Below are 27,654 nucleotides of genomic sequence, written 5' to 3'. Positions count from 1 at the left end.
AGAGTATGCGCCTTTGGTATCACTTTATCTTTAGCTTGCATCTCATGTAATACTCTTAGCAAAATAATGTTCACGGAACTACCTGGATCAATCAAAACTCGTTTCACATTAGTATCATGTACAATTAAAGATATTACCAGTACGTCGTTATGAGGGGTTAATACGCCATCTGCATCTGCATCATTGAATGTAATGTTGTCTTCCTCTAAAACATGTCGCACCTGTTTCCCTTGGGTAATTGCTACTTTGGAAATTTTGTTAGCTGTTGTATATGATATACCATTGACGTCTTTACCCCCACTTATAATGTTGATAGTTCTTTTGGGAGAAGGTGGTTTTAGAGGCTCCTGCCTGTTCTTCATGTAAGCTTGCTTGCCTTTCTCACTGAACAACTCAGTAAGATATCCTTGTTTTAATAAATGATCAACTTCACTTTGTAAAAATCTCCAATCTGTTGTTTTATGTCCATGGTCATTATGAAACTCGCACCAATGGTCAGGGTTGCGCCTATTTGGATACGATCTCATTTCATTTGGCCATCGAACCTTATCTCCCATGCTTCTCAAAACAGCTACGAGCTCGGAGGTGCTGACGTTGAAGTTGTAACCACCGAATCTCGCTTTTAAATTTCTATCATCATCTCGAGACTCATAGTTGTTTCGCTCATTCCTGAATCTTGATGAAGAACCTGATTCTCTGTTTCTTGATCTATGATTGTACCTTTGATTATCTTGCTTTGACCGTGAGTCCTTTCCCGAAGGTCCCATGTAAGGCTTGTACCTATTTTTACCGGATCTTTTTTCGGTCTCCGCACGTCTCGAACTTACCTTTTCTTCTTTTTGAAATCGTGGAACAGTATCTTCCTCAATCCTCAACTTTGTGCTATACCTATTATAAACATCATTCCACGTTGTAGCTGGGAATTCTCGAAGTCTTTCCTTGAGTCTCCTCGTAGCTTTCGAGCTTTTTTCATTCAAATTACTTGTGAAAGTTATAGCTGCCCAGTTGTCAGGTACACGTGGCAATGTCATTCTTTCACGTTGAAATCTGTCCACGAATTCTCTAAGCAGTTCTGAGTCCCCTTGCTTGATTTTGAAAATATCCTCCATTCTTTTCTCTACTTTTTGAGCTCCTGAGTGTGCTTTGATAAAAGAATCTGTAAGCTCAGCAAAAGAATTTATAGAATTTTCGGGTAAAAGAGAATACCATATTAGCACTCCTTTGGTGAGCGTTTCACTAAATGTTTTGACTAATACTGATTCAATCTCCTACTTAGTCAAATCGTTGCCTTTTACTCCCGTTGTGAATGCAGTCAGGTGATCTCGTGGGTCTGTTGTTCCAACATATTTTGGAATATCAGGCATTTTGAACTTTTTTGGAATTAGAGTGGAGCAGCACTTGGCTTCCAGGGTTGTTGCGAATATCTATACATATCTACCCCTTTGATTATGGGCAGCACCCCGGGTATCTGCTTTATGCGCTCACTTAGCTCCTTGAGCTGTTTCTGCAAGGTTAGTACTAAATTTTGTAAATCAAAATTAATAACATTACCTGGTTCTCTCTCCTGTGATTCACTGGGAGTTCCACCGCTGCCTGAGTTAACAAGCCCGGAATGAGGGTTTTCCAAAGTGTTATTATTTGGAGTAGGTGTGGGTGTTGCAACAGGTAACTGGTTAACAAGTGCCTCAACAGCTTTGTTGACCTGAGCAGCAATTAATTTCTGCAAAGCTTCATCAACAGCTTCAGCATTTTCAAATTGAGCATGCTCGTTTATTTGAGACCCATCAGGAGTACCCTCACGAGATTGTCGTGGAGAGTCTCGTGGAGTAGGAACTTGAGTGTTAATATTTAGTGGATCTCCCTAATTTTGTTGGTTCTCTTGGTTTCCTTGAGTGTTGTCATTGTTGTTCGACATAATTGATGCAACAAGAAAAGATAAGTGAAAAGAAAATAGATTATCAGTTTCCCGGTAACGGAACCAATTTGCTTAACCAAAAAATAAAATTTTAGTCAAAGCTAGAATTTAGAAGAACACGGTTTACTGATAATCAAAAGAATGTATAAAAGGAAGTAATTTAGGTAGCAAGAGAGTAATCAAGAGAAAAATAAGTAAACCAAAGTTTATTCCAATAGTGTTTTCGTGTCCTTACAATTGATCAGATATCTCCCTTTTATAGATATCTTGGAGATATACGTTTTGCCCAAATCATAATGAGGCTATTATGAGTAATTAAAGACATTGAACGCTACGTTACATAATTCATTACATTCAATACAAATTCTCTAACGTATTCCACATTTAATGCCTATTAAATATTGTATCTGCACTTTTATCTATTGTCAGATTCATTCCTTTTGATTCTCGGACATAAATGACTTAGATAGGTACGGGCGCTAAGTTATTTGAATAACTGCATGTGCCTCTTCCTCTGTCATTTGCTTGTATCTGTTGCAACTCGTGCCTCTTGGCTAGTTGTAATTCTTTGACCATTTGACCATCTACGTGTCTCGACATGTCACCTTTATATTTAAATACAATTTTTTCCAATATAGTGATGGTGCCTACTAATGGGAGCTAGGCAAGCCAAACCTTAACTAATTGCTACACTTTCATTTTTTTGCTTCCTTTTAACAAACACAAGTCGATAGTATGATAAAAGCGGAATTTTAAATAAATAAGCGGAAGTCAACAATTGTATATCTTAAGGCTACGTCTATTAAAACTTTTAAAACCTCAAATACCCCCAAAACCTGGTGTCACAGTGCCACAGACTGTCTAAGAGTTACTACATACAAGGTCTGAAGAAATACAATACACTGTTTCTGAACAAAAGGAAATGAAACAGGAAATAGAGATAGAGGGAGACGTCCGGGCCTGCGGATGCCTGCAGGTCTACCTTGGGTCTCCGGGTGGACTGAAGGAAGCACTCCAACTACTGTCCGAAAGCTGCTTCTGGATCTGCACACAATGCAGAGTGTAGTATCAGCACAACCGACCCCATGTGCTGGTAAGTGTCTAGCCTAACCTCGGCGAAGTAGTGACGAGGCTTGGACTAGACTACCAAATAAACATGTGCAGTTCATATATATATATGTATATATATACAACGGGAAAGAAATACAGAAATAACCAATCAATGTGGGAGAGATATTGGCTTCGAATAGAAAGGCATCAGGTAAGGAAAGAAACAACATAGCTAGAATATCAACAAGGAAGCAGAAATCAACAATTTGCACGGCATCACCCTTCGTGCTTTTACGCTCAGCCTCACCAAAGTAGTTATATAATAAAAATGTGCAAAAACATCACCCTTTGTACTTTTACTCTCGTCCTCACCAAAACAATCATATAATCAAAATGTGCACGACATCACCCTTCGTGCTTTTACTCTCTTTCCTCACTATATAATCAATAGATTCGGCATGGAATGGCACGTCGTGTGGCACGACATCACCCTCCGTGCTTTATATTCTTTCCTCACAATAACAAATAATGCACGACATCACCCTTCGTGTTTTAACACTCTTCCTCACCCAAACAACAATCACAAGCAAAGGAGCAAGGGAATAAACAAAATAGTAATAGGGATCCCGGCAAGGGAACAACAGTTAAACAATTAAATCCCGGCAAGGGAACATCAATTAAATAATTAAATCCCAGCAAGGGAACAACAAATAAATCAACAATAGCCCGGCAAGGATGACAACATAATGATCTCATATCTTTCTCAATTTTTACTTCACAATTCACTTCACAACTCGAGCCAATGCTCTAGAGGTTCGATTATCACTTATACTTTCACAATTCATTTCACAACTCGAGCCAATGCTCCTCAATGTTCATAGGTCACAATTCTTTCCACAAAGTTTATACAACAATTAGAAATCTTCACCAAGGCATGAATAATACAACGAAATCATGAAAATTACAATATAAGACTCACGGTCATGCTTGACACCAACGTATAAATACTCGTCACCATGCCTATACGTCGTACTCGACAAGAAGCAAATAGCAAATAGGACACAACTCCTAATCCCTCAAGCTAAGGTTAGACCAAACACTTACCTCGATGCAACGAACATAGTTCAAGCCTCAACTACCGCTTTACCTCTTGTTTCCACCACCAACACGCTTGTATCTAGCCACAATTTACTTAACGATATCAATAAATGCTAAATGAATCAATTCTAATGCATGAAAATAGGTTTTATAAAGATTTACCCAAAAAGTCAAAAATCGACCTCGGGCCTACTTGGTCCAAATCCGAAATTCAGACCAAAACCTCGATTACCCATTTACCCACGAACCCAAATATATGATTTGTTTTGAAATCGAACCTCAAATCGAGGTCCAAATCCCCAATTTTTGAAAAAACTAGGTTCTACCCAAAACACCCAATTTCCCCCATGAAAATAACTGATTTGAAGTTGAAATCATATAAAAAGATGTTAATGATTGAAGAAAACTAGTTAGAAATGACTTACAATTGATTTGGAGAAGAAAGGTTATTTGAAAAATCGCCTCTTATGTTTTTGGGTTTTTGAAAAGTGAAAAATAACTGAAAAGTCCGTTTAAATATATTCCTCTCAGACCCTTTCCGCGGACCGCATAAAAAGGACTGCGGTCGCGGAGCTCCACCGCGGACCGCATAAAAAGGCTGCGGCCGCGGAGCTCCACCGCGGACCGCAAGAAATCGAGCGCGGCCGCGGAGGCTTGGCCTTGCTCATCGCGGACCGCACAAATCCCACCGCGGTCGCGGAGCCCCCACCGTGGCTGTGAAGTTTCCACCGCGGACCGCGAGACCTGACTTCAAAGACCTGCAACCTCTCTGAATCTGCAATGTTTTCCTAAGTTCAAAACTTGTCGAAACACATCCGAAACACACGGGGATCCTAACCAAACATACGTACTAACTCAACAACATCATACAAACTTATCCGTGCGATCAAATTGCCAAAATAACCTCAATAACAATGAATCAAACCTCAAAATCAAGAATTGTTTTCTCAAATTTCATCAAGTATCACATTTAGCAATTTAGGTCCAAATCACGTCAAACGACGTCCGTTTTCAACCAAACTTTACAGAAATGACTTAAAGCATATATAAGACCTGTACCGGGCGCCAGAACCAAAATACGGGTCCGATATCATCTCTTTCTATTCAAACTTCATTTCAAATTTCCTTAACAATTTTAAGAAAACAATTTCCTTTAAAAAATTTATTTCTCGAGCTCGGGACCTCGAATTCGATTCCGGGCATACGCCCAAGTCCCATATTTTCCTACGGATCCTCTGGGACCATCAAATCACGGATCCAGGTCCGTTTACCCAAAATATTGACCGAAGTCAAATTTATTCATTTTTCACTAAATTTCATATTTAAGCTTTCCGGCTACACGCCTAGACTGCGCACGCAAAGCGAGGTGACTCTAAATGAGGTTTTCAAGGCCTCAGAACACGGAAGTTTCGTTTTAAAACATGTGATGAAAAAAGGTCATCACATAATCTTGCTTTGAAGGTTTGGACAGAACCATCTGTATTGTACTTTCTCCTAAAGACCCACTTACAACCTATAGACTTTGATCTAAGAGGAAGATCAACTAAAACCCAAGTGTTGTTGGATAATTAAGTCCATTTCATCATGAATGGCCTCTTTCCAAAAGGCAGCGTCTCTAGAAGACATTGCTTCTTGAAACGTCTTTGGGTCTTCTTCAATATTTAATACAATAGGAATTTGATTACAAACGTTTGTCCTATCTCATTCAACAAGAAATACTATAGATTGTGAAGAAATAAAATCAGAACCAAGATATTTTTCTTTTCTTATTCTTTGGCTTTTGCTTGGTTCTATTTGCATATCATCACTTTTTTCTTTATTTGTAATAATTTCAGAAAGCGACAATTTATTAGCATCAATACGTTTTCCATTTATTTCAGTCATTTCATCAACATTGTCATTTATAAATCTATTTTCAATAAATTCAACATGCATAGATTTTATAATGACATTAGATTGTAGATCTAGCAGCCTATATGCTTTGGAGTGTTGTGCATATCCTACAAAAACACTTTTAATTCCTCTAGGACTCAATTTTGTTCTTTGATGGTCAGGTACTCTGTAATAGGATATACATCCCCACACTTTAAAATAGTTTAAATTTGGTTTTCTACCATTCCAAAGCTCATAAGGCGAAATATGCATTGAAGGCACTCTATTTAAAATATAACATACAGTTAGTAGTGTTTCACCCCATAAATTATGTGGCAAATGTGCATTAAGTAACATAGCATTAACCATATCCACCAAAGTTCTATTTTTTCTTTCCGCCAACCCATTTTGTTGAGAGTTATAAGGGGCACTCATTTGATGTATTAGGTCATGCTCTTCACATAACTTATTAAATTCATTAGGAAAATATTCTCCGCCTCTATCACTTCGAATAATTTTAATTTTCCTACTCCTTTAATTTTTCACAACAGACTTGTATTCTTTAAACTTTTGAAAAGCTTCGTCTTTAGTTCTAAGTAGGTAAACATATGTAAATCTAGAGAAGTCATCAATAAAAGTAATAAAATATCTTTTGCCTCCTCTAGTTAATTCTCCATTTAATTCACACATGTCTGAATGTATTAAATCTAATAGTTTTGTGGATCTCTCAACTTTAAGAAATGGTTTCTTTGTCATCTTTGCTTGTATGCAAATTTCACATTTCATATGTTGAGTTTTACATGAGATATAACCATTTTCGGACATATAATTTAAGGAGCCAAAATTTAAATGTCCTAGTCTAGCATGCCATAAACAAGAATCAGACTCAACGATATAAGCAGAAACATAATTTATTTCATTAATACTCAATTTGAACATGCCGTTACAGTTATAGCCTTTTCCAACAAAAACTCCATTCTTAGACACTATTACATGATCAGACTCAATAACTATCTTGAAGCCTTTCTTGACAGCAAAGCAGCGGACATTAAGTTTTTCTTCATATTAGGAACATGATACACATTCAGTAATATCAACTTCTGGCCAGATGTGAAGTTAATCTCAATGCTTCCTTTTCCAGCAACATCTGTCGCAACATGGTTTCCCATCAAGACTTGTTCAGAATCCTGCACTTTCGCATATGTCTTGAACATCTTCTTGTCATAACAGACATAAATAGTAGCACCCGAATCTAGCCACCAGTCTTGAGTATTTGTGGCAGCGGTAGCCATATTCAATTCGGTGACCATACCAATTTGCATTGCGGAAACCATGGCAACCAGTCCTTGGGCAGAATTTTCCACTACGTTTGCCTTTTCAGAATTTCCAGAGTTTTCAATCTTTCCAGACTTTTTGGTATTGCCTGCATTGAAATTTATTCCTGCCTTTCTATATCTACAATCCCGAATCATATGGTCTTTCTTTCCACAATGACGAAAACTAAAGTTCTTTCTCTTTTTAAAAGAAGACATTTTGGAAACTTTTAGATTTTTGTTCTCACTTCGTGAACCATTCTGACTAACAAAATTGACTACGGAACTCGAGGGCTGACTAATAGCATCACGCGCACGAGTTTCACTTTCAATTTGAATGTGAGTACGAAATTGTTCCACAGTCATTTTATCCATTAAATGTAGAATTTTCTTTCTATAGTCATTCCAGGAGGAAGGCAATTTCGAAAGAATAACATCTATTTGAAGTGCATCAGGAATTTTAACTTCAAGATCACTTAGTTTTAATACTAAGATTTGCAGTTCATGAATCTGATCCATTATAGGCCTAGTATCAAATATTTTAAATTCAAAGTACTGCAGAGCCAGGAATTTATCGATACCTCATTTTTCATTCTGGTATGCAGTTTGTAGAGCAGTCCAAATCTCCCTTGGCGACTTCAGATTGCAGTAGAGATTATAGAGTTGATCCGTCAAGGTATTCAGAATATAGCCGCGACACAACAGTTCATCATGTTCTCGTTTCTTCCTTTCTTCCTTGACTGCGTCAGAATCTTCTGCTGTGGGCTCAGGCATCGCAAGCAAGGCAGAATCAAGAACATAGTAGATATTGAGAGCAGACAGCAAGAATATCATCTTGTCTCTCCAGCGGGTAAAGTTCGTTCCATCAAAGCGATCAAGTTTGATGAACTCCTTCGGATTCTCAACAACAGATATCAATTTCTCCATAACAGAATAACTCTTTAAGGTTGTTAGAAAAATAATAAACAAAAATGGCTTTGAGGCGCGAAAATTGACTGTCCTTAAAGAGTTATCGCCTGTATTCTAATTTAGGGAAAATATAAAACGATTCTCTTCAGGATACAATAAAGCCTGCAATAACACTTGTGATTTTCTATGGCAATTCGTTGGAATTCTTGTGTATTTATAGGCAACCAACAGACCCTTTCAGAAAAGATGTCTTATTTCACAAACAGGCATATTTGGTTGGACCCTTTCATAACAGACATAACTATTTATTCGAATTTTGAATTTAAAATTCAAATAAATTTAATTTTTCTGTGACAAAATAAAATAATTAACTTTAGGATCCGATCTGGCCCGCGCCCAAGCCCGTCCAAGTCCAAGTCTTTGATTATATAATATATAAATATATAATGTACTTAATTGCACACACTTAAAGGTATGTGTCCTAAATCAAAGACATAAAAGGGACAAGTGCTTAAAAAGTTCCAAAAGAAACTTCTCTCTTTCGATGTGGGGAGAATCTCACTTCCAACTTTTCAATAACAAACTAACTTACAGTTATAGTATTATTCTCTTTTTTTATTGATAAAGTGGTGTGGTATCCTCTTTGCCCCATTAGAATGTAGACTGAGCCTCGATACAGTGTCGGCTCAAGGGTCAAACGACTGAAGCAGGCGCTTTAGGCCCCCAAATCTTTTAGGCTCGTCTAATTATTAAAAGAGGTCTTATGTGTTAATTTTTTTTTTCAAATAAGATTTAATATTTAATGAAAAATATTAAATAGAAAGAACTATTTGTTATGTAATTGAAAGTGATTATATATACATTTCTAGCAATGCACATATATAATTCAAATTATTTTTATTCTCTTTTTCATTCTCATAAAAATACCTTGTATTTTAGGTTCTCTATTCTTTTTCCTCCCAAGCTATCTATTTTCATAAAAACAAGTGTTGAAGGGCATTGAATAAATCAAATTGCACATTTTCTTCATTTTTCTCGAGTTGTTAGGCATTGCAGCAAACAAACCAACAATAAAAATTGTTTTAATATCAAGTTACAACTTCTAGAGTCAATTTTATTATATTGTTCTAACTTGTTATTCTCTTTTCTTTCTTTTTTGTTAATTTGAAATTTATTATTATCTTTTTATATTTTACTTCGTCGGTCTATATTGCTTTTTATATGATTAATAATAAATATATCAACTAGAAAATATGAATCATGTAATTATTCAAAATTCATAAAAAGGAAAAATATTTAAATTTTAATGCAACTTCATAATGGAGCTCTTGATAAATTTTTAATCGACAATAAAAAATAAATTAATGAATAATGAGAATGCTCTTTAGAATATTAACAAGTCACTGAGTTGATTGCAAGTGCATACGTGAAAGGAAATAATAAAATATATAAAAACTTTGTATCTAAAAATACTACAAATATAAACTTCATATGATGCACGAAACTTTTGAAATAAAATATTAAGGTCTCTAATATATAGTATTATCTTTCTCCACGTTGTTCTGGAGTTAGTCCTCCTTTTCCACAAACTGGACAACTCTTCAAACCAAACCCTTGGCAATCAAAGCACCTACAAAATTTACTATTAGATTATCAAATTTAAGCTCAACCAAATACGATACAATAGTAATGTTTTCCTTTTTTCTTTTTTTTTTCTCCACTTTGAAAAGAAAACTTACTTCCATCTTTCAAAAATATTCCCATTCTTCTTATTCTTTCCTGTCCCCTGAACCAAAAAATAAATAAATAGAGACGAATGAATTAGGCCTTATTTTTAAAACGTCTTGTAACACTTACTAATAATGAATAATTTTAGCCTTCTCACTTTGTTTATTCCATTTCTTTTTCTCCAAAAAAGTTGCTACGGCTTCTTTTTGTATTTTTTTCTTGAACCGAGGGTATATTCAAAAAAAATTCTCTATCTTTTTAAGGTAAATTAAGGTCTGTGTACACATTACGCTCTTTAGACCGCACTCGTAAGATTAAGTTGGATTTTTTGTTGTTGTATACTTTTTCGCTGAAAAGACACTACATTTTCATTTTGCAATGTAATATTAGAGGATTTAATATAAGATAAGAGTACCTTACATCCAGGACACTCTATAGCACCTTGACCTCCGCAATTTTCACACCTATTCACAATCTGCAAGTTTCATTTATTTAGATCAAAACGTTGAATAACTCCAAAAAACAATATTTTGCAACTAATTATATTTGAGCTCGTTTAGATGAGCCTTGGAGTAATGATCAACTTGTTTCCGTGTGACCTATAGGTCAAGGTTCAAGCTCTGGAATCAGCCATTAATACTTGCATCGGGTTAGGCTACCTAGATCATACTCCCGTGGGGTGCGGCCCTTCCCCGAGCCAAGAATGAACGCAGGATACTTTGTGGACCTGGCTACCCTTTAATTATATGAACTCATTTAGAAAGAAAAAAAAAAGTAAACTTAATATTACACATATCCTTAATTCATACTTATAATTAATATGTTAAAGAAATTATGTTATGGTCACCATACATCTTAATTACCTCTAATCTTCAATTTTGTAATAAAGAAAATTTGCGCATGCAGTCTTAAACTATGAATTGAAGAAGTGATCAAACACGATCGACCTGGACATCAAATTAAGATTTTCCAGATTTTCAATAAGGAAATATTCAAATAAAAGAAAGTTAGAGACTCACTGATTTAAGTGAAAAACCACCAGATTTTGACGCAGAAGTAACAAATCTCTGGCCTCTTAGTGGATTATTTCCCTTGTAATAATCACTTCTGGTATTACTGTGTGAAATTAGAGGAATATTTGGCGTAATTAAAGGGTTGGCAAAGCAGCAAGATGTGGAAAGCCTAGCCATTTTTCCTTGTTGACAGTATTTTCATTTAATTTTTGTGCTTCTTAATTAAAGTGGGGTTCCCTTTAGCACCAGTGGAAAAGGATAACGAGCTTATACCAGCCACATATTCTTTGACTGTCCTTTATCCATCAAAAAATTATATTGCATGGACATGTTTTTCTAATTTGGGATTAGACTTATACTATAATACATTATGACTACAAAAAGTTTATACACTTTAATATAATTTAACTAGTTATAATAAGTTATTTATTATTTTGTATTTAAGGTGCCAATTATTAATGCTTATATAATAGCTTAATTACGTGGAATTATCTTTTAAGTAACAAGATAGTATAAATATTTTGTATTCTTTCTAGTTAACTCATATGAATTGACTGTCTGCAAGAAAGAAGTTAAGCTATATGTACGGATAGTATAAAGATTTGTTTACACTATCATTAATTGTAGTTTAATTTATATGTTATAGTATGTTAGTTACCATTTTTATCAAGCTATCGCTTAATGTTTATCATTGTTTTACATGTATGGCTATCTTATAAAAGACATGATTGTATATGTCAATTCCTAATGAACATTTTTTCCGTAAGTACTCAGATGAATGAAAAATATATGTATCAAAATTTGATATTTGATCTTCTCTTAGATTAAAGTTGGAGTTGTACTAGAAATAATAAATATATAGTAAAAGTATTAGGGGCAGTAACTCTCACTATTAGAATGCCAACACTAATAAATTGCCCTTATAATCATGGAAGAGCAGTGAAAATTTGACTCACATTGGAAATACTCTTTTCAGAAATCTACAATGGTATTCTTTTGTTAGGTGTCTTATCAGAGCTAATCTTAGTTTTGATTCATAACTCCGTTCGAGTTCTCATTATGTCCATGGATATCATGGCTTTGAAAATTCTTATTATTATTTATCTAATATGTATTCTGGTTCCTGTGACAATTCAATAGGTCATTGTTGTAAGCACGTGATTTTTGCCCTATATGAGAATTACTCCCAAAAAATTCAAAATAAACAATTTTCCTTTTGTGTGCAATTTTGAGAATTGATATTTTTGGATAATTATTTGTATTTGTCCATGCATGTTTATTTGTTAAATTAATAAAAAAATACAAAAATATGTCGCATTTGCATTCAGGATTTAATTTTACAATTAGGAGCAATTAAGTTTGTTTTTACAAGAACAAAAAATTATAAAAATATGTATTTTGCATTTTTAGCATTTAACAATTGTGTGATTTAATCGTTAATTGCTATTTAATTGTGTGTTAATTGTTATTAGGAGCTAATTAGTATTTTTAGATAATTTTGAGTTTTATAATTTAATCTTAACATTTTAGCTTTATTAATTAGAAAATTGAATAAATAGAAAAGAACAAAAATAGACGAAAATCGGATTGGGCCTCTTCTTCAAAATTTTAAATCACAGGCCCAAAGAACCGAACCCATACCGGGTCAACCCGACCCAATCCGCCCCATAACCAAACCACCCGCCCAACCCCTTTTCTTCATTTTCATTTTCATTCCCCCCCCCCAAACCCTAAACCTAAAAACTACCCGCCCCGTTCCCTCTTCATCCTCTCCAAACACCCCAAGCCACACCATCCATGGTTGCCCCTCAAGCTCGTCCACAGCGCTACAGCCCACGACCAGCAGCTCCAGTGGCAACCATCAATAGTCCGTCGAGCTCTAGCCATCGACGACCAACAGCCAGCCTCCATCATCTTCATCGTCACCACCCTCCAGCTCCACCATCGTCCAACGACAGCCATGAACGACCAGCTCCATCGACGACCTCCCCTTCCGCTTCGTTTTCACGTCGCAACACACACACACAGAGCTCTACAGTCTGTCGACGTCCAGCTCCGACACCCAGTCCATCGATCTCCAGCAGCCCCACGACTTGAAACAGTCGTCCCCCAGCTTCGTCTCCAAACACTAGCCATCCGAGAATCAGTGTCAAGTTCGTCGAGTTGCAGTGCGTCGAGGTTCCGTTCGAATCCGTGTCTGTTAGTCGAGCGTCGAAACAGTGTTGTGAACGAAGCTGTGTTTCGCCGGAGGTTCAACATTGTTCGACGTCGGATCATTAGCATAAAGGTCAGCCATAGCTCGTTCACGAATTTTTGTTGCTTTTTCTTTGGTTTTGATAAAATTTAGCATGATAAAATTTAGCATAGATCGTTAGCATGATATGTGTTTTCATTTTATTTTATTTTTGATAAAATTTTCGCAAATATGTGTTTTCATTTTTCGATATGTGTTTTCAAGCAGAGTTCAACAAATATGTGTGTTTACATTTTTGATAAAAATTTTGCATGATATTCCTACTGCATATTCGCTGAAATTATGTGTGTGTGTGCGTTTTGACGACTTTCCTACTGTTTTGAGTTCGATTGATGATCAAGTTTAGTGATTGAAATCTGCTTGCTTGTTCCATTAAGTTTGTTCTAATATGAATCTGACTCTGTTGTTAATTCATGAATGTTGTCGATTAGGGCTTTGTTTAGTGAGTTCGTTCATTCAGAGTTTGATTATTAGTGTGGTTAATTGGTTAGATGAATTGGTTATAGTTGTTGTTGTTGGTTAATTAATTAGGAGGATTGGATATAGCTGATGGGGGTAGAATGGTAAATTGCAGTGTTTTTAGGGGTAGAATGGTAAATTGTAGTATTTTCAAGGGCATTTTCGGGATTTTAAAGGAGTCTTAAAAATAATTAATGAGTGCTCTGTCCACTAAGTATTAAATAATATTAAAATAATACGTAATGGGGGACAAGACATAATGGTGGAGAATTTATACATTATTTAATATAGTGGGGGACAAAACATGTTGTAGTGGGGCAATAAGTGATTTAAATAAGGGAAAGATATGTGTTAGTGGGAATTAATACATTATTTAATATAGTGGGGGACAAAATATTAGATAGTGGGAAGTTAAAGGGGGGTGGGTAGAAGATAGTGGGATTTAATTTTAAATGCTGGAAGTTGGTAAATAAATAGAGGAGCTGGACACAAATAAAGGAGGCTGGATATTGAGAAAAAGAGAGAATTCCGAAAATATTAAGGAGGATTCCGAAAATATTGAAAGGGGATAGGGGATTGGTTGAATATTGAGAAAACATTTCGAAGGAGATTCGAAAGAGATAGTAGTATACACCCGATATACAATCTGCATACACTAGATATACATAGGGGTCAAGATTTAAGAGTTAAACATTAACTGGTCTTTCAATCTAAAAATGATTCACTTTGTTTCTGCCCATTGATTGTTGTTGGTGTTTCGGGATTTTCATTTGATTTGTTTCCTTGAGTTTGGTTGGTTATTTGCTACTACTTCACTGGTTGTTGCTGGATTTCGGTTCGGTTTTTAAATCTGTTGTTGGGTGTTGCTGTTGTTGTATGCTACTGCATTTCTGCTGATCTTCCTCTTCTTTTGCTTCCAATATCAGGTACACAACTGACACGCTGGTTACTGTAAACTGAAACATGAAGCATGAATATGAAATGAAGAGTTGAAGTTCTGAATTTATCTTAGTTATATTCTGAATTTTATTTGTATATGTACATTATTTAGCTTCTTAATATCAGAATCATGTAGTTATTTAATATATATAATGGAACATATGACAGTAGCTTAGTGGACGAATTGTCTATGTATTGCTAAAAAAATAAATAAATGGTGTAGTAACTCTGTCCAGTTAGTTTGTTATTGTTGGATGATTATCATGTCTCAAAAAGCATGTTAGCTAATTTAGACTATTCTTAAACATTCAACAATTAGCTCATTAAACGAATAAACCGTTTCGGAACTTGTATGAATATTGTTTAGCTAGATACTATTGGTTAATTTCAGCATGTAAATGGTTTAAGATTAAAATTAGATTGTCAAATTTTTTTTTAATTTGACAAACTGTGAGCATGCATAGTATAATGTAACTAGGTAGTAACATGTGAATGAGATGACCCAGGTCCAGTTTTGTGCCATACACGTTGGGCCTGGGTCCATGTTGGCCAATGGGTTGTCCATATTATGTTTACATTCTAATTTAACAAATTGCGTTCGGAACTCGACTATAACAACTCGTAAGCATGTAAATAAATTAGGACCTTTTCTCTTTCATTTTTTAGAGACAGATTTAATAGGAAAAAATGTAGGCACTTTAGGATTATCCTTTTAAAATAAATGAGATGAGCCTCGCCCAATAAAACGCACAAATTGCGGGGCCCTCAACAAATGTTTAATTGAATACTTAGACTTCGGGATGGGCCGTTTAGCAAATTTCACGGCCTTCCCCAAAGTAATAAAGCGTTAGACTCTTTAGGTATGATTTTAATAATATTACATCCCTAAACTCGGGTGCGCATTTATGCGACCCAAATCCAAATCTCAACGGAGTCAAAAATGTGTCAACAACCACGGGTGCATTGATTGCGACGTGGTTTGAAACGCATTTTTACGATGTTGCAATTCTATTAAAAATAATAATAAAAGCGGTTTAAAGTTGATAAAAGCACATAAATTATAATATGTATTAAAATCAGATATTTAGCCATTACAACAGTTTAAGCGACCGTGCTAGAACCACGGGATTCGGGGGTACCTAACACCTTCCCTCAGGTCAACAGAATTCCTTACTTAGAATTTCTGGTTCGTAGACTTCATTTGGAAAGTCGAATATTTTCCTCGATTAGGGATTCAATCGGTGACTTGGGACACCATAAATCTCCCAAGTGGCGACTCTGAAATAAATAAATAAATCTCGTTTCGATTGTCCTTTAATTGGAAAAAACTCCCTTCCGCGCCCCTTTGCGGTTGGCGCGGGCGAAAAAAGAGGTGTGACAGCTCTGGCGACTCCGCTGGGGATGGGGGCCAGAATCTCTGGTTCAGGGTTCAGAATTTGAGCTTAGATAAATTGTTATATTTGGCTTTATTTATCATCTGATTTTATTATATGTTTTGTCCTAATGTGCTAAAATGTTGCTTTTTACCGCTTTGATATTATCTTAACTGTATATATAAACTGCTATCGAAATCCCTCTCTTCTCTCTCTTGAGGAGTGCACGTTGGTCGTGACTTCTTTCTATTAGTGTCATATCCCAAAATAGAACGAGGATTCGGAGGAGCTGCAAAACCGGATGATCTTTTGATTACCGGTATGCAGCTCCCATCCTCGGCTCGAGTTGTCCGCTCGGGTAAGCCAGGTCTAGAACAAACACCTAGGATAAACCTAGTATAACAAAACCTCATGCCGGATCCCTAGTAGGAACGCTTATTTGCATCATGTGCACTTGACTTAGGGGACTCAACACAGGAGTTGGATCCGTCTAGGACAAGCAACCTGAAATGAAAAGACCATCTTGCTGCATCCTGTTTGTTTTACGCATTTATTTGTTGCAGACTTGCATGCTAACCGGCTTCTGAAAATACTGGAATACTCAAAAAAAAACAGTGTCCAAATAGAAAACTCTGCCAAAATTTTGAAGAAAAAAAGTGTTTTTAGTAAACAAGTCTTTTTTTCAGAATTAGTTTATTTTCGTTGCCCGAACTACGCCGGTTTGGTTCTCACCGGATGTGAGATACGTAGGCAACCCTCATCGGGTCCAACCTCCCCTTTTGCAAAAGTAGCAACAAAAAAAATGTGTCAAAATTTTAATTTTTGCCATAAATAAATCGGGTGATGCTGCTTTTTGTCAAATATAGCCGAATGTTCCCGAAAGGGACGCCGGAAGGCTGACTTTGTATAAACGGCCACCTTAGTTCCCTTTTTAGTTTTTCGGTCAATTGACCCACACAGCCTTAAAATCTTCGTCCCCGAGACGCTGAAAGGTCGTGTCTGCAATATTGGGTCTTCTATTTTAAAAAAAAGGTCATAAATAAGTCGGGTGATGTTGTTTTTGTCAAAAATAGCCGAATGTTCCCGAAAGAGGCGCCGGAAGGCTGACTTTGCATAAACAGCCACCTTTGGGTCACTTTTTTAGATTTTGGCCAATTGACCCACACAGCCTTAAAATCTTAGCCGCCAAGGTGCTAAAAGGCCGTCTTTGCAAAACCTGGCCTTTTTATTTTAATATGAAAAAAAAAGTCGTTGGTCAAGTAAATACCGCTTAGATTTTTAGTCAAAATAAGCCATCCCAGCTTCGGAGATGTATTAAATCGTTCTTGCCGAAATAGTCTTAGAGTATCTTTCAGTTGTCGAAAGTCTATTTTCGTAAAAGAACGGACCAGTTTGTAGTGTCATAAAATAATCCTCCACGGCCTCAGAATTCATGTGAAATTAGGAAGGGGCCACGTTTGCAAAAACAACTATTTGGTTAAAATTAGCAAATAGGGAAAGGAATCTGGCCGTTTGTTTTTGAGTTTGTAATTCTTTTGATTAGGGTGTGGTATGTTTTTGATTTTCAAGTCTGTAGGTCGTCTTTTCGTCAAAATCTATTAGTATGGTCAGTTTTTAAACCATTGTAATCATGTTTGTTTTATTATGAAAATTGAAAATTCCAAAAAAAAATATATTTTATTGTTGTTTATCTTTTTTTGGTCCGAACTACGCAAGGTCTGATTCATGCGGGGTCATGATACGTAGGCAATCTCTATAAGATTCGACCACAACAAAAGAAAAAAAATGAAAAATAAAATCAGAAAAAAAAAATCGAAAAAAGGAAAAAGATGTTGTTAGTAATAAAAGCCGACTGAGTCCATTCTAACATGTTCTGTTTTGAATTGTGAAGAAAGTTGAGTTGGTAGGTTTGTGGTAAGATGGAAACACAAGATCTAAGGAAAATGATAACTGACATCGAAGTTGTTACAAATGCTCAAGAGACTCAGGGTCAGAGGGTTCAACAAGAGTCTACTGTGCCGGAGAAAAATAGAATACTGAAATAGCAAATGACCAAAGTGTGTCAAGCATGGGCCAGTAGGCAAGGACAACCTCGTCATGAGTCACAATTTGCGACACAACAAGAGCAGTACCACTCTCCTGAGTACCACTCGTACTCGTTTGATCTTCCTGCAAAGATTGAAGAGCCTGCCCGAAAGATGGTACAAGAAGAAATGACCCAAAGAGTGAAAAGCTTAGAACAATGGTTGAAAAACAGACAAGGGTTGGCAGGTCAAAAGAGTGTTGCCTTCAAAGATCTATGTATGTTCCCCGATGTCCACTTGTCGCTGGTTTCAAGACTCCTAAATTTGAAAAGTACGATGGACATGGAGATCCTATTGCCCACCTGAAAAGGTATTGCAATCAACTGAGAGGTGCGGGAAGAAATGAAGAATTGTTGATGGCTTATTTTGTGGAAAGCCTTACGGGAGTAGCCTCCGAATGGTTTATGGATCAAGACACGTCTCGCTGGTATGTCTGGGACGACATGGCACAAGCCTTTGTCAAACAGTTCCAATACAACATCGACATTGCCCCAGACCGCATTTCCCTTTCAAACCTGAAGAAGAAACCAAGTGAAAGTTTCAGGGAATATGCCATTAAATGGAGAGAGCAAGCAGCTTGAGTTAAGCCACCCATGGATGACCACAAGCTAATAACTGTCTTCCTTCAAGCGCAAGAGCCAAATTGCTTTCAGAACATGATGTCCGTAGTTGGCAAATCCTTCTCGGAAGCAATCAAAATGGGAGAAATGATAGAGAATGGTCTTAAGACAGGCAAAATTATAAGTCAAGCAATTTTTAAAGCTGCAACTCACACTGTCCGGGTTGAGTCTGATAATTTTTGCGACACAAATGAGAAGATTGAGGAAATCATGATAACATCAGGGTCAAAAGGAGGTCCCAGGAGAACATCTCGAAGGTATGAGCAGCCTCCTCAAGTTTTCTATGAATCCCCTGAGCAGTATTATCCCCCTCAGAACCCACAACACTATATTATTCCACCTCAGTATGTTGCCCAGCCACCAAAACACCCCAAAAGGCGAGCACGAGCGTCACAAAATCTCCAGAAGCCTCCACATAACTTTCAGGTGCCCTATAACCCACATCCAAGTCAGAGGTATAAAGGGGAACGAAGGTTGAAAGATAATTTTACACCAATAGGAGAGTCCTATGAAAGCTTATTTGAGAGGTTAAAGCATCATGACATGATTGCATCTATTCCTCCAAATCATGTGGACCCACGTGCAAGAAGCTTTGACCCTTCTAAAAGGTGTGAATATCTTTCCAATGCCCAGGGGCACAATGTTGAAAGTTGTCGGGATTTGAAAAGAGAAATAGAAATGATGATCCAGGAAAATCTGATTGTGATCCAAGATAGTAACACCCAGAATATCGCGCAGAATCCTTTACCTGCACATCATGATGAACACTTTGTGGGGAATATGCCTTATGACAGGGAGCACTCGAATCCTATTGGGAACTTGTTGACTGAGGTTGATGATATTGAAGTTGGTAATGGTCTTGGCAATATTGATGCGAAACTCAGTGGCTAAGATGCCAGGTTTGATAAGTGGGAGGACGATCTGTTCCTTGGTTAGCAAGAGAGAAGCTTTTGGTGGCTTATTTTGTTGTCATTTCTATTGTCCGGATTATTCTTAGGGTTGTAATCCGGTTATTGTCTTGTGTCAAACTTTCTTATCTTTCCATTTTGTCATAGCGGTTTGTTTAGTTTTGTCCAGGTTGTTTCGGGATTTTATTCTGGTTTGTTTTTGTTTGTTTTGTAATTCAAACCATTTCACCGGTAGTCTAATGCAAAATCCGGTCATTTATTATTTCCAGTCATCTTCTTTGTTTAGTTCTTTTTATCCTTTTGTTTTGTCCTTGTTCGGCGCCGATTCTAGTGACATGACATGCGCACACGGTTTGGGCCTAATCTTAAAAGTTAATCATAAAACTTTGGAGAGGTGATCAGAACATTTAAAGGAAATAAGGACGGTTTGAGATTATTCGGAGCTCGAGTCATGTGGAACTAGGGCAAGTAAAAACATAAAGAAAACCGTTAAAGGCAAGATTCGCCAAATTGACATGAGGGTCGTTCATGATAATGAGAGTGAGAGTGTTGCACAACGGTGCTTTAGAGATGACAAATGAAAAAGCAAATGTGTGAATATAATTGTCAAGTCCAGCACCATCAGAAGAGGATACAAATCTTTGTTTAATTGTTTGTTTGCACTTGGCATGTCTTAAAGACTGAAATGACGAAGGCATTTTGTTCTGCTACCTAAACACTTTATCCTTCGTTACCCCTTTTGAGCCTTATTTATTTTCTTTCATACCCCTCGTTCGGAATCAGTAGCAAAGGTTAGAAACACAAACATGGAAGAAAAAAGAAAAAGAAAAAAAAGCAACAAAAACAACAAAAAACAACAAAAGAAAAAAAAATGATAACAAAAACAAAAGAAAGTCAGAAGAAAACAAAGAAATTGGGAACTACGTTTGACCTGATTCCTCAAAAAGGATACGTAGTGCCTCACGGCTCGGTCATAGTGTGCATAGTGTGCATAGTGTAACATAATATAACAAAAAATTAAAAAATCCCCAAGCAAGAAACTGGGGCATAAGTTGTGTTTGATGTAAAGAAATCTGGTTCCGAAGGTTGCAAATTTTGAACCAAAATTGATTCATTTTTGAGCCGCTAATACCCTTTTTTTAGCCTATCCAAAATCCTACATTACAGTCCAAAGAAAGACCTTCTGATCAGTTTTCAAAAGATGCCAAGTTAGACAAATGAGAGAGTCTTACCGGTGAACACTCTGATCTCCAGCGGAAAAGACTTTGATCCCAACAGAAAATAAATATGAGAGAGTCTTATCGGTGAAAATCTTCACGGGCACCATAAGGCGATGAAAGCTGAGAGAAAAACCAAAATGAGAGAGGCTTGACAGTGAAAACCCTTCGGGCACTACAAGTCGAAGAAAGATTGAGAATTAGATGGAAATCACCAGACGAAAGTTGTGAAAGGCGATTAACGACGGAGGATAGTCCATATGTGCATGTCATGACCATTAGAGTTGGTATACGCATTTGATAGGCTTTTATTTTATAGTTTCCTCGTTAGAGAGTCATCCCTTTCCTTTGTCTTTTATTCTGTTCCTTTTTATTTTTCTCCTTTCATTGAAAATTCCCCAGTAAAGTCTGTTTGTTCAGAACAAGTGAGAAATGACTTCAAAATCTTCCATCAGCTTTCCAATTATGCAAGACGAGATCCGACTAGTATATCCAAGTGGTATAGTTAGCAAGGAACAAGCGCGAGGCCAGTGTCAATAAAGATATCTCCAGCAAGAGGGAATTGACAAAAGTATGGACGAGTGTCAAGAGGGATATCCTTGCCGAAATTAAAGGTTATAGACCTCAAGGCCAAGGTCCGTAGACAAATCAAGAAAGAACAACGCGGAGAGCAATGGGCATGATTTGGGAAATTCATATGAGACTAAAAGGTCGGGGAAATGCCAGTTTCCGAGCTATGCCACAAAAGAAGAGGGATATCCCCAGCAGAAAAGGTTGTTTTCAGTGACATGAACAAAGAAAGTGGTTTATCAGCAAAACATTGCAAAATCGTCAAGAGGAATCAGCTGTCATGGAAAAGATACATGGTCAGATAGAAAACAACGTTGAGAGGTGGGTGAATAAGGAATCGACAATAAGGTCGGAAGTTATCGCCCAAGTTTCGAGATAGCCGAACAACGCAAAGCAGGTCAAGTCGTTCTAAGACCAGCAGGAATATCATCCCCAGCAAATAATATCATCCCTAGCAAGTTTTGATAGTGTAATGGAACGCAGAGCAAGGAAGGAGAAAGGGAAAAGCCATCCCCAGTAGGAGTATCACAACCAACCACCACAATCGAATCTTAAAAGAAATGGTATTGATAGCGGAAAGGCATGCCATAAAGAAGATTATCAAACTGGGGCAGAAAATTTTCTTTTCATTTTTGAAGATTTTCTGGAAGTCAGGTATCCACATGGGGAAGAAGAAAGATAACACCAGTGTTAAGGGAAGTGGGTTTTGAACCAGTGTTATCCCAAGCAGTGTTGAAAGAAAGAAAATAACGAATTAAAGGAGTTGTATCCCCAGCGAACAGAACAAAGAGATGAAACTGGTGTTTAGAAAAGCAAAAGCCATTATCATCCCCAGCAGCTTCTAGAAGAATGAAGCACCGATTTGAAGGAATAAAATTCCCCAGCAGCGTTATCCTCAACAACGTTATCCCAAGATGATAACACTTTTATCCCCAACAGTGTTGAGAGAGAAAAAAATTTGAAGGAGGGGAAGAAAGGAGATTCTCCCAGTAGTATTATCCCCAGCAGGTAAGTAAGTAATTCCCCAACATCATCATCCCCAGCAGTCTCGGGGGAAGACAACACGAGCTTTTAAAGGAGGAAGCCATCCCTAGCAAGGCCTCAAATCGGCCACCATTTTAAAACTGATAAATTTTTCTTTGCTTAAGAGTTGAAACAGGAACAAAGCAGCACAAAGGAAAAAGAAAAGAAAAGAAGAAATTACAAAGGTAAGTTTCTCAAATCTTTGATCTTTACATTTTCCTCCTAGGATAAAAAGTCCTAGTCTAATGGATTTCCCTCCCGATAAAATCTTGGTCCGATGGAATTTTTTCTCCCAAGATAAGATATCAAATCTTAGTCCGATGAAATTTTCTCCTGAGATATCAAATCTTAGTCCGATGAATCTTTCTCCTAAGATTACAACAAAATGGACCTAGTTTGACGATTTATCTCTTAGAGTCAAATCTTAGTCCGATGAAATTTTCTCCTGAGATATCAAATCTTAGTCCGATGAATCTTTCTCCTAAGATCACAACAAAATAGACCTAGTTTGACGATTTATCTCCTAGAGTCAAATCTTAGTCCGATGAAATTTTCTCCTGAGATATCAAATCTTAGTCCGATGAATCTTTCTCCTAAGATCACAACAAAATGGACCTAGTTTGACGATTTATCTCCTAGAGTCAAATCTTAGCCTGATGAAATTTTATCCTGAGATATCAAATCTTAGTCCGATGAATCTTTCTCCTAATATCACAACAAAATGGACCTAGTTTGACGATTTATCTCCTAGAGTCAAATCTTAGTCCGATGAAATTTTCTCCTGAGATATCAAATCTTAGTCCGATGAATCTTTCTCCTAAGATCACAACAAAATGGACCTAGTTTGACGATTTATCTCCTAGAGTCAAATCTTAGTCCGATGAAATTTTCTCCTGAGATATCAAATCTTCGTCCGATGAATCTTTCTCCTAAGATCACAACAAAATGGACCTAGTTTGACGATTTATCTCCTAGAGTCAAATCTTAGTCCGATGAAATTTTCTCCTGAGATATCAAATCTTAGTCCGATGAATCTTTCTCCTAAGATAACAACAAAATGGACCTATTTTGACGATTTATCTCCTAGAGTCAAATCTTAGCCTGATGAAATTTTATCCTGAGATATCAAATCTTAGTCCGATGAATCTTTCTCCTAATATCACAACAAAATGGACCTAGTTTGACGATTTATCTCCTAGAGTCAAATCTTAGTCCGATGAAATTTTCTCCTGAGATATCAAATCTTAGTTCGATGAATCTTTCTCCTAAGATCACAACAAAATGGACCTATGACGATTTATCTCCTAGAGTCAAATCTTAGTCCGATGAAATTTTCTCCTGAGATATCAAATCTTTGTCCGATGAATCTTTCTCCTAAGATCACAACAAAATGGACCTAGTTTGACGATTTATCTCCTAGAGTCAAATCTTAGTCCGATGAAATTTTCTCCTGAGATATCAAATCTTAGTCCGATGAATCTTTCTCCTAAGATCACAACAAAATGGACCTAGTTTGACGATTTATCTCCTAGAGTCAAATCTTAGTCCGATGAAATTTTCTCCTGAGATATCAAATCTTCGTCCGATGAATCTTTCTCCTAAGATCACAACAAAATGGACCTAGTTTGACGATTTATCTCCTAGAGTCAAATCTTAGTCCGATGAAATTTTCTCCTGAGATATCAAATCTTAGTCCGATGAATCTTTCTCCTAAGATCACAACAAAATGGACCTATTTTGACGATTTATCTCCTAGAGTCAAAATCTTGGTCCGATGGAATTTTTCTCCCAAGATAATATAACAAAATCTTAGTCGGATGAATCTTTCTCCTAAAATCAAAATGTAGTTTGATGAATTTTCTCCTAGGATAATTTGAAAAAAAGAGGAATACATTTCAGTCCTTAAATTTCAAAGTTTTGAAGTTGGGAGCCCGCCCATATAACAGAGGAATACATTTCAATCTTTAAATTTTAAGTTCAGAAGTTGGGAGCCCGCCCATATAATAGAGGAATACAATTCAGTCTTTAAATTTGAAGTTCAGAAGTTGGGTGCCCGCCCATATAACAGAGGAATACATTTCAGTCTTTAAATTTCAAGTCCGGAAGTTGGGAGCCCGCCCATATAACAGAGGAATACATTTCAAGTCAGTAAAGCAGAGGAATACGACCGAAATTCTCAGCGGGAAACAACAAAAATCCCCAGCAGAGGAAGGAAGTCCAAGACTCGATGGAAAAATAATGCGAAGCTCCCGAGAAGGACATAAGCAGTTCGAGATCGACAGTCAAGGGAGAATACAAGACAAGTCAGAAGTAACGAAATGTCAGAGGAGTCACCGGGACATCAAAGCAACACGAGACACAAGAGCATGGCTGAATATCTAGATAAGATTTTTTAATTCATAGACTATAGTTTAGTCTAGCTTCTTATTTTCTTTCAGCATGGTGTAATAAGGTGGTCGGCAAGCAGTAATAACAGCATGCAACAATAGTAACCTTGCAATCCCATGGTAGTCCCAGCTACCAAAACTTCCCGAACTACATTAACCTGATTCCCTTCTAGCCAGGGATATGTAGGAAACCTTTGAAGCAAAGGTTCGGTTAAATCTTTTTCAAAAAATGCTTCACACGGAGTACTCGGATGGGCAAAAATCGCTCACTTTATCTTTGCACGAAAACTCTTCATGTTTCCGGACAAAGAGGGGCAGTTGTAAGCACGTGATTTTTGCCCTATATGAGAATTACTCCCAAAAAATTCAAAATAAAACAATTTTCCTTTTGTGTGCAATTTTGAGAATTTCGTGGCATTTTTGGATAATTATTTGTATTTGTCCATGCATGTTTATTTGTTAAATTAATAAAAAATACAAAAATATGTCGCATTTGCATTTAGGATTTAATTTTACAATTAGGAGTAATTAAGTTTGTTTTTACAAGAACAAAAAATCGTAAAAATATGTATTTTGTATTTTTAGCATTTAACGTCTAAATTGTGTGATTTTATCGTTAATTGCTATTTAATTGTGTATTAATTGTTATTAGGAGCTAATTAGTATTTTTAGATAATTTTGGGTTTTATAATTTAATCTTAACAATTTAGCTTTATTAATTAGGAAATTGAATAAATAGAAAAGAACAAAAATAGACGAAAATCGGATTGGGCATCTTCTTCAAAATTTTAAACCACAGGCCCAAAGAACCGAACCCATACCGGGTCAACCCGACCCAGTCCGCCCCATAACCAAACCACCCGCCCAACCCCTTTTCTTCATTTTCATTTTCATTCCCCCCCCCCCAAACCCTAAACCTAAAAACTACCCGCCCCGTTCCCTCTTCATCCTCTCCAAACACCCCAAGCCACACCATCCATGGTTGCCCCTCAAGCTCGTCCACAGCGCTGCAGCCCACGACCAGCAGCTCCAGCGGCGACCATCAACAGTCCGTCGAGCTCCAGCCATCGACGACCAACAGCCAACCTCCATCGTCTTCATCGTCACCACCCTCCAGCTCCACCATCGTCCAACGATAGCCATGAATGACCAGCTCCATCGACGACCTCCCCTTCCGCTTCGTTTTCATGTCGCAACACACACACACAGCTCCACAGTCTGTCGACGTCCAGCTCCGACACCCAGTCCATCGATCTCCAGTAGCCCCACGACCTGAAACAGTCGTCCCCCAGCTTTGTCTCCAAACACTAGCCATCCGAGAATCAGTGTCAAGTTCGTCGAGTTGCAGTGCGTCGAGGTTCCGTTCGAATCCGTGTCTGTTTGTCGAGCGTCGAAACAGTGTTGTGAACGAAGCTGTGTTTCGCCGGAGATTCACCATTGTTCGACGTCGGATCGTTAGCATAAAGGTCAGTCATAGCTCGTTCACGAATTTTTGTTGCTTTTTCTTTGGTTTTGATAAAATTTAGCATAGATCGTTAGCATGATATGTGTTTTCATTTTTTTTTTGATAAAAGTTTCGCAAATATGTGTTTTCATTTTTTGATGTGTTTTCAAGCAGAGTTCAACAAATATGTGTGTTTACATTGTCACACCTCCTTTTTCCTACCCCGTAAGGGTATAAGGGAGTTCTTTCAATTAAAGGACAATCGAAACGGGATTTGTTTATTTAATTTAGAGTCGCCACTTGGGAGATTTATGGTGTCCCAAGTCACCGGTCGAATCCCGAATCGAGGAAAAGATTGACTCTGTTTAACAGTCTGCGAACCAGAAATCCGGATAAGAAATTTTGTTAACCCGGGAGAAGGTGTTAGGCATTCCCGAGTTCCGTGGTTCTAGAACGGTCGCTCAATTGTTATATTCAGCTTATTTATCTGATTTTTAACAATTAAGACCTTATATGCAAATTTTAACTTTGAACCGCTTTTATCAATTTTATTATTATTGTTATTATTTTACGGAGAATTACAACGTTATGAAAACGTATCTCGAACCACGTCACAGTCAATGTACCCGTGGTTATCGACACATTTCGACTCCGTTGAGATTTGAATTTGGGTCACATAAATGTGCACCCAAGTTTAAGAAAGTAAATTATTAAAAGTACGCGCCTAACAGTGACTAACGCATTATTACTTTTGGGAAAAAGGCCGTGAAATTCGCTAAGCGACCGATCCCGAGTTCTAAGTATTTTATATATACATTTAATGAGGGCCCTGCAATTTCGCATTATATTTGGCGAGGCTCATCTCACATTTTAAAGGTCCATCCTAAAGTAAACTACGTTTTTTTCTAAATTATCTGTCTCTAAAAAATCCTAATTAGTTAATATTATAAAATTTGAGCTTCAAATTCAAGTCCAGATCCAAACAAAAGGGGCCGCCTTTCAATTTGGAACAACTACCTAACTTAAAACTCATAATGGGCCGTTTGACTACTAACGAGCCAACCGCCAAAAAGGCCTAAACCACATAATGTACAGTTTTGGACAAAGTCCCAATTTTCTGATTGTGTTTACCAAATAGCATTAAAGTTCAACATCATTCATTTATTCAAATTAGATACTTCATTCATGTCCACTTATCAAACAACCACTTAGTTAAATGGTGAGCCTATGCTGATATTAATTATTAATCTACACTATTAAACCTGTGTTGAAATAAGGAATTCAACCGGACGGGAGAGTTGACATTAATAGCTAATTCGTTGGTATTAACTAATGCAATATGAAAATTTGCTTAAAATAAGTGTTTATCTTAAAATCAAACTGGACCGAGCCATAACAAGTTTAAACAGTCCAAAGATCCAACGGAATACGTACAGAGGCCTACTGAAATTCTTCGTTATACTATCATCATCAGCTAA

The 27,654-nt window shown here is 36.9% G+C and overlaps 2 protein-coding genes across 4 annotated transcripts; both read right to left on the bottom strand.

Moving 5' to 3' along the window:
- Positions 1-6,945: 6,945 nt before the first annotated feature.
- On the bottom strand, positions 6,946-7,767 carry LOC142181549 (uncharacterized). The gene has a single exon (XM_075254463.1). It carries the CDS (start codon positions 7,765-7,767, stop codon positions 6,946-6,948), a length of 822 nt encoding a protein of 273 aa, XP_075110564.1.
- Positions 7,768-9,584: 1,817 nt separating this feature from the next.
- LOC107812933 (uncharacterized) lies at positions 9,585-11,138 on the bottom strand. 3 transcript variants are annotated; one of them, XM_075254483.1, is made up of 4 exons: positions 10,905-11,136; positions 10,301-10,360; positions 9,897-9,943; positions 9,585-9,799 (listed from the first exon to the last, which is right to left on the bottom strand). In XM_075254483.1, the coding sequence occupies exons 1-4, from the start codon at positions 11,073-11,075 to the stop codon at positions 9,700-9,702; spliced, it is 378 nt and encodes a 125-aa protein (XP_075110584.1). In that variant the 5' UTR covers positions 11,076-11,136; the 3' UTR covers positions 9,585-9,699. The 3 variants fall into 3 exon arrangements, with proteins under 3 accessions (XP_075110584.1, XP_016493609.2, XP_016493610.2); XM_016638123.2 differs by having other exon boundaries at positions 9,585-9,787; positions 10,905-11,132; XM_016638124.2 differs by lacking the exon at positions 10,301-10,360 and having other exon boundaries at positions 9,585-9,787; positions 10,905-11,138.
- Positions 11,139-27,654: the final 16,516 nt, after the last annotated feature.

Source organism: Nicotiana tabacum, chromosome 6, assembly GCF_000715075.1.
Source record: "Nicotiana tabacum cultivar K326 chromosome 6, ASM71507v2, whole genome shotgun sequence".
In the NCBI taxonomy this organism is placed as follows: Eukaryota; Viridiplantae; Streptophyta; class Magnoliopsida; order Solanales; family Solanaceae; genus Nicotiana; species Nicotiana tabacum.
This window is presented reverse-complemented; position numbering and strand designations above follow the sequence as displayed.